The sequence below is a fragment of the Xyrauchen texanus genome, chromosome 46 (genome assembly GCF_025860055.1).
Source record: "Xyrauchen texanus isolate HMW12.3.18 chromosome 46, RBS_HiC_50CHRs, whole genome shotgun sequence".
NCBI lineage: Eukaryota > Metazoa > Chordata > Actinopteri > Cypriniformes > Catostomidae > Xyrauchen > Xyrauchen texanus.
In genome coordinates, this window is record NC_068321.1 from 12,257,927 (window position 1) to 12,269,858 (window position 11,932).

Here is an 11,932-nt window from a genome sequence, read left to right on the forward strand (position 1 = left end):
TTGAAATGCAATTTCCTGCAGAACTTATGCTGCCTAAAAAGCCCAAGTTCGAGAGGTACTAATTAGGCCCTTGCAAATGGTATGTAACCCTAGTTCTAATCAGAAGGAGAACTGTGTAATATATGCAATTAGAGGAAAAGGTCAAGAACCTCCTCCTGCGTTTCCTTTTGAAAAGATGTGATCGAGACCACATTCACCATAGGACTAATGGCTCAAAAGAAAGTCTGTAGACGCCTGAAAGAGGTTCGAGTTTTTTCTCTTCTGTTTTTTTTTTTCTTCATTAGATTTAGACTTTTATTGAGTCTAATGAATGAGTTATAGTAGAGATGCTGCTTATCGCATATACAGTAGGTTCTTCGGCACATGCCCTATCATTCTCTGTGATCCTATAAAGAAACATGTCATCATGATTGTTACAAAAGTGTTGAGATCGCAGAGTGTGGTGACTTAGGCAAAGCCAAACTGCAAAACTAGACAGAATGGGATCACAAAAAGGCCACAAATAGGAGGTAAAATGTGAAAAATAATAAGTTTAACAAGCACATTGGAACATAAATGTTGAATGAGATTGGGCTCAATGATGCATTTGTTTGGTGTGGTGGTTGGTTGTAATGTTGTAGATGCAATTTGTGAGACTTACTGAAAGAAATTCTTGAACTTGAAATTATTTAAAATGAACAATTTACAATCTTTTCATTGAAAAGCATAGGATCTTAAGAGTTTAAAAATTTATAAGAAACATCACAAAACCATAAATCTTTCTTTGTAGGTTTCTGTTGCTTTAAAACGGTAAATGCTACTGAAATCCTTATTTAAAACTGAAAAAAACTTGCTGGAATGAACCAGTTTAGTAAGGTGGAAAAATATGATGAAAACCCTGGTGGCCCCTGCGAGAGACTGACATGAAGTAATTGTTAGGTTATTGTTTGATCTTTTCTTACAAGTTGTCTGTATGAATTTGTTTAAAGGTAAGTCTAGATTTTTAGCATTATTTTCCCCTACAATATTGTGAAATTTTTTGTAATCTTTGGACACTTTGTAATCTTTGGATGCTTTGATAGTTCTCATGCTGATATTGATAACTAATTTGTTTTATGTAATAGAACTGTTCGGTCTGTTACTGTCTGTCTTGAGAAAGCTTGAGAAGGGTGTTGATCGGGATTAATGTGTAATAGCACAGACAAGGATAAAGTGAGGGTTCTGTAAAACCACTAAGCCAAGTTATTCAATGTTTTTCGAGGAAACACTATTCCGAATTTCAAACACTGACAATAAAAGGAAAATCACAAAGCGAGGTCATGAAGACATAATAACTTTGAGTGAAGTGAACCAGCATCCACTAACCTTGACACCTTGAGACAGATTTGATATTACACCAACTCCTTGAGACTTTTTTCCATTGAATCCTCACAGGTTGTCCATTGACTTTTTTTTTTACATTATACGCAAGCTTATTTGCAAAATTGCATGCACCAACATGAAAGTTTGAAATAAGAGTTTGAGTAATATTAAGAATTTTTCCATTTAACCCATTTTTAGGTTTTCTTTTTAGTGGTTCCATAAATATTTTCTCACAAACCAACTTCTCATTCATTGAAAATAAATCCCAGTAAGGATTATCACCTGCAGTGGGATTTCTCAGAGTTTGTGTTTATGAAGTTTCATTGGTTGTTGTTTAACAGACCCCTGTGCTGTACCAGATTAGGGCCCAATAAGGGAAACAGTCGGTGACGTTTGTTGTAAAGAGAAAAAGGTGTGAATTCCAGGTATGAATGTATCATGTCATTGGGTTTATGTTTATAACAGTCTTGCTTTTATAACATCATATGCAAATTTGTTAGTAACTTTGCTCATAAAATGTAAACATAAGTGGATCAGGATGGGGGGACTTACATGAGCTATGACTGGTGGGAGTCTAATCTTAAAGCTTAATCTCAATGACCATAAGGCTTTATGACATGCCTAGAATGGACCAGTTACAGTGGATGTGGAATCACCAGGTCAAAGATTAATCAGCGGCAGATTATTTAAAGGCCATCATAAGGCAAAATCCTTGAGTTGACTGTTTCGGCCACAGGATGAGGAGGCTTAGATTTTCTTGGAGCTACGTGAAACCCCTGATCATCATCCTCACGCCACTGTCATTGCTACCACTACTATTGGTTATCAAGACAAAGGTTAGACATGCTATAAATACATGTGTGCATAACATGACATTAAATATTGTTTAGACTGTAACTGTAATAAGGCAACTATTGTGTAACATCCTTTAACCTGTTTTCATTTTCAGACTTCTCAGATGCAATTAAAGAAATTAATTGATTTAAATGTAATTCCATATGCTCTGAAAAACATTTCAGTTGTATTATTTAATGTCTATCAAATGATGGATTTTTCCCTATATATTTATAATGTAAAAGACAAGGGTTTTGATATATTGAGTCAATGTAGTAGTACCGGTTATCTGTTTTGTCTTATCTGAATGAATGTAAACCTTGATTTACTTTTCATCAGGAAGCAGAATGTGCATACATCCTGATATTAATGGCTGTGTTCTGGATGACAGAGGTCTTGCCTTTGTCTATAACGGCCCTATTCCCTGCGCTACTTTTCCCTCTGTTTGGAATCATGAAGTCCTCTCAGGTACACTTGCCTGAATCCTTCTCAAACAATCTTATGAGAACTGGACATAGTTTGTCTGGAAAACTAATGTGGATTGTTCTTCGTATCAACAAAGGATTTAATTCAGCCACTATTCCTCTTTAGGTTGCGTCTGTGTATTTCAAAGACTTCCATTTGTTGCTGCTTGGAGTCATCTGTCTTGCAACAGCCATTGAGAAGTGGGGTCTTCACCGCAGAATTGCTCTCAAATTGGTTACTTCGATTGGAGTCAACCCTGGCATGTAAGAACTCTAACTAATCATCAAAACAGAGATTAAGATATGCATTGTTTTGATGAATGATAGTTGGGGACATATTGCAGATCTTTTCCCTGTATCTGATTGTACTGCTTTTATTTTGTGAAATGGGCCTTCACAGGTTGATGTTGGGGTTCATGGTTGGCTGTGCTTTCCTGTCCATGTGGTTGAGTAACACTTCAACTGTGGCTATGGTAATGCCAATTGTCGAAGCTGTGATTCAGCAGGTATTGGATGCAGGAGATGAGTCCAGCAAAGAACACAAGGGGGCGTTAAATGGTATTGCAAATCCTGCTCTTCAGCTTGAAGGTAAGTTGGCACCACTTCTCTGAATTAATTGTGAGACAATAATTTTTTACCTTTAACCTTGTAAAACTGTAACCTTTAAAAAAAATTTCACAGATATTGAGGCCCAATATGAGCAAACTGAAAAGATAAAAAGGTGACCAATGCATCCAATTGCAAAAGTACAATTTGCAAGGTAATATGTGTTTTTATATACTATTTTTTGAATACTATATTTTTGTATACTTATAGCATAGAAGCAGGCATTGTGGAGCCAGTCCAAACAGTCCAGACTGAAACTCCAGATGAACCTGAAACTGTTAAGGTGAATAAAACACATGGACTTACTGTACAGTAAACATGACACAAAAACAATCCTTCTTCTCGCTCTAATTTATTATGCGTATATAAAGCCGTACTATTGGGTGTTTGTTAGGCACCAGCTCCACAGTCACATGGAAAGTACAGGACCCATGAAGATCACATGATGTGCAAAGGCTTGTCACTTTGCATTGCCTACTCTTCATCCATTGGAGGGTTGACCACCCTACCAGGGACCTCAGCAAACCTCATCTTTGCTGAATATATCCATCAGTAAGTTCACTAAACACATTCCATTTTTATTTTTATTAATAAATAATGAAATATCCCATTATTTCCATCATTGTCTTGTATCTGATTTGGTCAGTGTATGAAAATATCTAAACTGTGCTTGTTGTGTTGTTTTAACTCATCAGGTACTACCCAGAATGCAAGATCGTTAATTTCGGGAACTGGTTTGTGCTTTGTCTTCCCATCTGCATAATTATGCTGGTTTTGTCATGGATATTCCTACACTGGATGTTCCTTGGAACCAAGTAAGTGACCATTATATCTTTTATTCCATAAGCTGTACCCTGACCCCTCTCTATCTCTCATTTTCTACTCTTAAGCTTTCATTTTTATCCATCATTTCAAATCAGTCAGTCATTTTTATTTTTCCTACCTTACCACTTTGGTTTCCTCTGCCAGTTTTCAATCATTTTCTTCCTGCTCTCTGAATCAGTCACTGTATATCTTTCTCATCTCTCCAGAATAATAATGTTTTATCAAGCAGAATTCTTCATCTCACCACTATCAAGATCTTTCCCTGATAAAGGATCACTCGTAGAACATGCATTCATAGTGATGTGACAGAGATATGATTTTCTTCTCTATATTTTAGTAAATTCATCCACCCATCAGGAAAAATGAACTACATGTCTGCCTTGAAATGACAGTGAATTAACTGAACAATAAATGTATATCTTCTTCTCTGTTTATCCATAGCTTTCGTGCAAGTCTGTGCTCCAGTGTACAGTCGGAGAAGGAAAAAAACACTGCCAGATTGCTGAAGAATCAGTACAAGTCACTGGGGTCCATAAGGTTGGAACTTTTCTTTCTTAAACACTCTAAAGATCAGATGTATGTATTTAATTGTAATTGATTTGAATTCAATTAAAGGTTTACTCAGAAATATTGCTGTTTATGTTGCTTTGACACCTAGTGGTTTAGATGCAGGATCACACATAACTGCAATTTCATTCATTCGTTTGATGTTATGTATGATGAATTTTTCCTGCATGTGAAAACCCACAATTACAGAGGATTATTGAGATATTTGGCTGGTCATGATTTCAACATGACCAGCCATGTTGGTCATTTCATCATCATTTCATGAATCCTATACATTTCTTTCTGTTTAAAAACTTAGTAATAAGCAAAAATAAATAAATAAATACAAAATTAGTGCAGATAGTAGACCATTTGTAAGTTTATTCTCAAAGATCGCTGTCAGGTAGAATTTTTGCTCAAACAATAGCATGATATTGAGGCAGGGCTACCTGCTTTTGGTAGCAGACAGGGGCGAGGGGGGGAGAAGTGTTTGGGAAACCTGTTTGAAAACAGAATTTTCCATTTTGTGCCACTGGAGGTGTAAAAATTGCACATGAATTACACCTTTAAGTGCTAAACGTTTATGTATTTTATGCCATTTTGTCTCCTGTTGGCAAAGTTAAAGATTTCGGGACCTGATTACATAATACATTTTTCTTTATAGGGCAATTAGAAAAGAAGAATACCTAAATTGTTTATTGTTTCTCTGCAGTATAGAGTATCACCTACTGTTTCTTTTCCGATACAGACCCCAGGAGATTATCATCTTGGTTATCTTCATTCTGATGGCCATTTTATGGTTTGTGCGAGAGCCAGGTTTCATGCCAGGGTGGTCATCACTGTTCGCTGGGTAAGTGGTGTCACATTAATTAAACAATGTAAATGTACGGAGATCTAGTTTAACAGCTTTTGCAGAACTAAAGAGGTCATTGTTGTCTTCAATACCATTAATTTTAGTGTCCAGTGACTTTAAAGAAATAGTTCAACCAAATGTGAAAATTCAGTAATTATTTATTCACCCATGTTGTTCTAAACCCATGTGACTTTCTTTTTCAGTACACAAAGGGAGAAATTGTGAAAAATATAATCCACTCACTGATGTTGTATAATGGCAGTGGATGTGATCACCTCTTCAAGCTTCAAAACGCCGCAAATGTTTAATTCAGAAGTCTAATGGTAAATGGTCTGCACTTATATTGCGCCTTTTTACACCAATGACGGCAGAGCTGCCAAGCAAGGCGCTAGCCTGCCATTAGGAGCAACTTGGGGTTCAGTGTCTTACACAAGGACACTTTGGCATGTGGAGTCGTGTGGGCCGGGAATCGAACCACTAACCCTGCGATTGGTGGCCGACCTACTCAACCACCTGAGCCACAGCCACATATATACAATAATAAATTGTTGTATGTGACTCATGTCATGTTCTGAAGGAATACAATAAGGTTTGGTGAGAAACAAACCAAATTCTAATTTATTATTTCGTGAAAACCTTCATTGATCGTTGCTCTCCTGTGCACGATGATGAGAGTGCACAAGAGCAGCAGTTCACGCAGGCCCCGCTCTTGCGAGATTGGCAGTACAGGTGAGAACTTGCTTTGCCTTTGCTATAACTGGTTCCCACAGAGGTTTTAACAACAGAGAACACAACATATCTCAACACAAACCAGATAACCAAACGTACAAAACATGTCTGAAGAGTTAAGTCTAGAGGAGATGCATTTCTATTTCTATTAGTTTGAACTAGAGTACTAAGAAATTAACTGAGAGAGATGGAGGAGGCTGATGCAGCTACACATACTGTATACAGTCAGAAGTCACAGCCAAAAAGAAAGTACAGGAGACTGCAGTGTTTTGGAAGTTTTTAATGTTTTCCTTACCGAAAGTGAAATGAAAGAATTAGAGAGAAAGTCTTCTCTTCTCCATTCTGAACCGGTGTGTGTGTGGCAGACATCTGACTGAAGAGAGCGAAACCTCAGCAAAACAGTCGGTAGGTGTAATACCCTCAGACAAAATCAAGTTGTTTTTAACCAGCTAATGAGATGCTGGCTTCAGTATACTGCTATGAGAAAGACTTTGGACGAGTTAAGAATTCACAGCAGACGAGGCTACCCAAGAAATAGAAACCAAGTGATTGACTGAATGTCAGGTCACTCGTCGTGGCTGGTTTAGGACAAAAACTCTAATTAGCATGGAAAAGATACCTTTTATCACGTGTCGTGTCTGGTTAGGATATGGTGTGACTATAACTGCCTCAGCTTCTCCCATCTCACTCAATTCGATTTCCGAGTACTCCTGTTCATACAAATAAGGCTAGTCATATAAATCTCCTCGTCGGCATCAAACTCTTCAGACATGTTTAGTAAGTTCGATTCTCTGGTTTGTCTGCAGCTGTGTTGTGTTCTATGTTTAAAATATCTATGTTGAGTTCTGTTATAGCTAAATCAAAGTGAGGTCTCACTTGGCACATCTCGCAAGCATAGCTTGAACTGCTGCTCTCGTATACTCTCATAAATGCACACAGAAGAGAAATGGTCATTGTAGATTTTCACTAAATAATAAATAAGATTTTTGTTTCTCACTTAACCGTTTCGTATGCCTTCAGAACAAGGCATGAGTTGAATGGAATAATTTATTATACTTCTGAATTATCCTTTTGCATCCTTTTGAAGCTTGAAGAGGTGATCACCATCCACTGCATTGTATGTCAGTGAGCAAACCTTTTTTTTTAAATGCTCCCTTTGTGTACCGAAAAGAAAGTCATATGGGTTTTATAACACGAGGGTGAGTAAATAATGACTGGATTAAAATGTTTGGGTGAACTATCCCTTTAAAGTAGTTCAAACTAAATTTCTTAGCTTCAAGTTTACATTTATCCTTTCTATGTTGTTATCTGTTTAGTTACCGAGGCTACGCTACGGATGCCACTGTAGCACTGTTTATGGGTTTGATGTTCTTCATCATACCCTCACACAAACCAAATGCAGATCGCTACGGTACTTACTCTTACTCTGTTCCTTTCTGCATGTATGCAAACGTTCCAAAGGATTTCTTATGGACACATTATCTGCACAGCAAATTTCAAAGACATTTTCTTTTGTCTATTAGTGCTGTTTTGCTATTGATTAATGTTATCAATCCCTCTAAATCCCTGTGACAGAGCCCTTGATTACATGGAAGGAATTTCAGGCCTGCATGCCATGGGAGATCTGTCTTCTCGTGGGTGGGGGTTTTGCTCTGGCTGAAGGCACAAAGGTAGGTAATCATTTAGTGGAAATCCTACTATATCTGTGACAGAAATAAATACACATGAGTACAAGACATTATTAATAAGCAAGTATTGACGCTGACTACCACCCCTGGAGTCGCAAGTTCGAATCCAGGGTGTGCTGAGTGGCTCCAGCCAGGTCTCCTAAGTAACCAAATTGGCCCGGTTGCTAGGGAGGGTAGAGCCACATGGGGTAACCTCCTCGTGGTCGTGATTAAGTTGTTCTCGCTTTCAATGGGGCATGTGGTAAGTTGTGAGTGGATTGCGGAGAGTAGCATGAGCCTCCACATGCTGTGAGTCTCCGCGGTGCCATGCACAGCAAGCCACGTGATAAGATGCGTGGTTTGAAGTTCTCAGAGCGGAGGCAACTGAGACTTGTCCTCTGCCACCCGGATTGAGGTGAGTAACCACCTAGTAGTAGAAGGGAATTGGGCATTCCAAAAATTGGAAGAAATTATTGAAATATGAAATAATTATTTATTGTCACTCTCTGTCTGCTTTGACATTCCATTCAAGGTAATTACATGCTTCCATTATAAGAATGACACTGAGGGTCATGACATCAGTTTCAGCATAACAAACAGCTCCTTCCTCATGTCAGTTGCACAGACTGGAAACAAGAGAATTTGCTTTTTAATATTCTCCTAGTGTAGATGGGCAGGGCTGGGGTCTTATCACCAAGGCTCCAGCTCTGTTTTGATCCAGACACCCAAATGTCATGGCAAGTCCGGTCTTTAAGATCTTCAAAGCAGAAAGGATGACTGCTGTGCTGCATTTTCCATATGCAATATAAGGCTTTTGGGATGTCGTTTCTTGACAAACAGCTAAATTAGGATGCCAGTCTCTGTTGACAAGCATACAAAGAGATGTCAGTACATTTATGAGTCCAAAATGTTCCAATATTGTGCTTGTAAGAGTTTTGTTCGAGTTCATAAATATCATATAGGCACATGTTTGTGACGTTTCTTTTTACACTTTCAAATGCCACCGCCTAAAAACAATCAAGCCCTCATGAGATTCATGGGTATGGAACAATACCTATCTAAATTCATTCCAAATTTATCTGAAGTCGGAGCTCCTCTTCGAAAGCTAATAGGAAGGAGGAAGTTCAATGGCACTGGGAGGAAAGACAACAAAAAAGCTATGCACAAATTGAAAAACAATTACTTTCCATTGTCTACAGATGAAAAAAAATTATATCAATATGTCTACAGAACAAGAAGTGGATGTTTAAAGTGATCATAAACCACTTGAAAGTATCTTAAAAAACATTATGCACAAAGCTACACCCAGGTTACAGAGAATACTTTTCAGACTTCAAAGATGAACTGACGTTTTTCATTTCTTTCATTTTTGACCCTTCAGATTTCTGGTTTATCGTCTTGGGTTGCTGATTTGCTGACCCCTCTGGGAAATCTCCACCCTTTAGCCACTGTTACCATCGCCTGCCTTATTGTCACCTCTATCACAGAGGTGGCCAGCAATGCAGCCACGATCACAATTTTTATGCCTATATTGGCCCCCTTGGTATGTCTTATTCTGAGATGGACATTTCTTTTTACTTTCTGTAATGTAAATTACATTTCAAATATTACAAATATGTTTTTTTTCTCTCTCTCATCACAAATTGTCTTTTCCAGGCCGAGGCAATCGGAGTGAACCCTCTGTACATGCTGATTCCCACAGCACTCTGTGTTTCTTTTTCCTTCCTGCTTCCAGTTTCTAATCCTCCTAATGCCATTGTCTTCACTTATGGCCATCTTTCAAGCATGGATATGGTGAGTCCTTGACAGAATCAGAGTGCTGTTTAATAGTTTATTTTTGAGTTATAATTTTATTTTAATTAACTTCAATAAAAGTCATTTTGCATTGCAATTTTGATAGATGTGGTAAGGCAAAGGATTTTTTTGTACAGTATATAAGCATGATATGGTTTACTTCTCATTGTAGGTGAAGGCAGGCCTGGGCGTTAACATTATAGGTGTTCTTACAGTCTTATTAGCTCTCACAACATGGGGAACACCTCTATTTAACATGGACACCTACCCAGACTGGGCACCAGTGGCAAACATCACTGGAGTATGACCATCATTTTAAATATGTTAGAAATATGACAATTTATTACTTAGTTTAAAATCACATGGAATCCCTTGCTGTCAGCTGAATAGTTGACAGAGTTGTGCAGTCTTAGGGAATGCTGTCGGTTGACATCCTGGACTTCCTGTAAAGAGGCGTGGCAAGCTTGCCTCAAACAGTGTGCTTTAAGGAGCTCCAGGAGATGTTCTGTCTGAACATCATTGTTTGTTTTGTATTCTAAAAACTTTTGTAAGAGTCTTTGAGATAATTGCCTTAAGGACACATTGAGTCCTTGGTTCTGTATAGCATCACTTTCTCAACTATTTTGAGATTGCATTTGAATTGGAGGGTAGTAAAAGCTGTTAAAAGATGCTTAAATGTAAAAAAAAAAATGTAATAAGCTTACACTTACAAGTTTGCTGCCAATCCAATGTCAATAGTAAATGTGTTGTATTAGACATATTTGTTAAGGAGAGTTTGCATGACAGGATTAGTCCTGTTGCTGTCAGAATGCACAAAATGCTAACATAGCACTTAACTTTTAATATTATTTTCTATTTTTGTTATACTGTAGTATGTGTATATATATATATATATATATATATATATATATATATATATATATATATATATATAAGTGAATTATATAAGTAGAAGATTAATAATAATGCATTGTAAAGAAAGGAGACCAAAAAGTTAATCGACAGAGTTATATTTTCATTACATTTTCAAGAAGACAAGTGTTTATTTACACCTTTATACTCAGCACAGACTTTTTCATACAAAACTCCCTCTAGTGGTCAGCAAATAATAGCAATTGGGCCTCTTGCATAATATGCATTTTGCTACTCCTGAGTTGGTTTCAGGGGCATTAGTCAGAGTATTACATACTTTGAGATTAGACAATTGGATTTTAGCATGAAATATATATATATATATATATATATATATATATATATATATATATATATATATATATATATATATATATATATATATATATTACTTTTATTTATGATATTTATTGTTTGTTTGTTTCATATTCTCCCCAAATAATGTCTTGCTTAACTGCCTTTAATATTCACCTAACAGAAAATGTCTGCGTCTATGATTTGAAACTTAATATCAATTTTGGCATGAATTGTTGGGAAATTATTCTTTTGAGATATTACTTTGTAACTTTTCATTGTCCCTGCCTCCACCCCTATCTCCAAAGAGACTGTATATTAGTCTGTCTTTGTATAGTTACAATATCTCTTGGAGTTAACTATTTGTCTCATTGACTTGAAGCTACAATACAAGAATAATTCGGTCTGCACTGAATATGTGTTTCATAATTTGTGCCAATTTTTTTAAAAATGATTTATTAAAACTATTCATAGCCATCATGTGCTGGCAGAAGTTGCTGATTTTAATAAACAATAATTTTGCCTTGTATTTTGTGTGTACTGTCCATTTGCCATTTAATGACATATTCTGGCCACAAGATGTCCCCAATTGGACAAGTTCACCTTACCTTCACATACAGGTGAAACTCGAAAAATTAGAATATCGTGCAAAAGTTCATTAATTTCAGTAATTCAACTTAAAAGGTGAAACTAATATATTATATAGACTCATTACAAGCAAAGTAAGATATTTCAAGCCTTTATTTGATATAATTTTGATGATTATGGCTTACAGCTTATGAAAACCCCAAATTCAGAATCTCAGAAAATTAGAATATTACATGAAATCAATAAAAAAAAGGATTTTAAATACAGAAATGTCGGCCCTCTGAAAAGTATAATCATGCATATGTACTCAGTACTTGGTTTGGGCCCCTTTTGCATTAATTACTGCCTCAATGCGGCGTGGCATGGATGTTATCAGCCTGTGGCACTGCTGAGGTGTTATGGAAGACCAAGATGCTTCAATAGCGGCCTTCAGCTCTTCTGCATTGTTTGGTCTCATGTCTCTCATCTTTCTCTTGGTT

General features: G+C 36.8%; 1 protein-coding gene across 1 annotated transcript; it reads left to right on the top strand.

Moving 5' to 3' along the window:
* Positions 1 to 1,951: 1,951 nt before the first annotated feature.
* slc13a1 (solute carrier family 13 member 1) lies at positions 1,952 to 11,420 on the top strand. Its single transcript, XM_052119462.1, has 15 exons — positions 1,952 to 2,177; positions 2,515 to 2,643; positions 2,767 to 2,903; positions 3,040 to 3,227; positions 3,321 to 3,360; positions 3,456 to 3,528; positions 3,640 to 3,797; positions 3,941 to 4,060; positions 4,512 to 4,607; positions 5,365 to 5,466; positions 7,515 to 7,609; positions 7,774 to 7,868; positions 9,247 to 9,408; positions 9,522 to 9,659; positions 9,832 to 11,420. The coding sequence occupies exons 1-15, from the start codon at positions 2,079 to 2,081 to the stop codon at positions 9,964 to 9,966; spliced, it is 1,767 nt and encodes a 588-aa protein (XP_051975422.1). The 5' UTR covers positions 1,952 to 2,078; the 3' UTR covers positions 9,967 to 11,420.
* Positions 11,421 to 11,932: the final 512 nt, after the last annotated feature.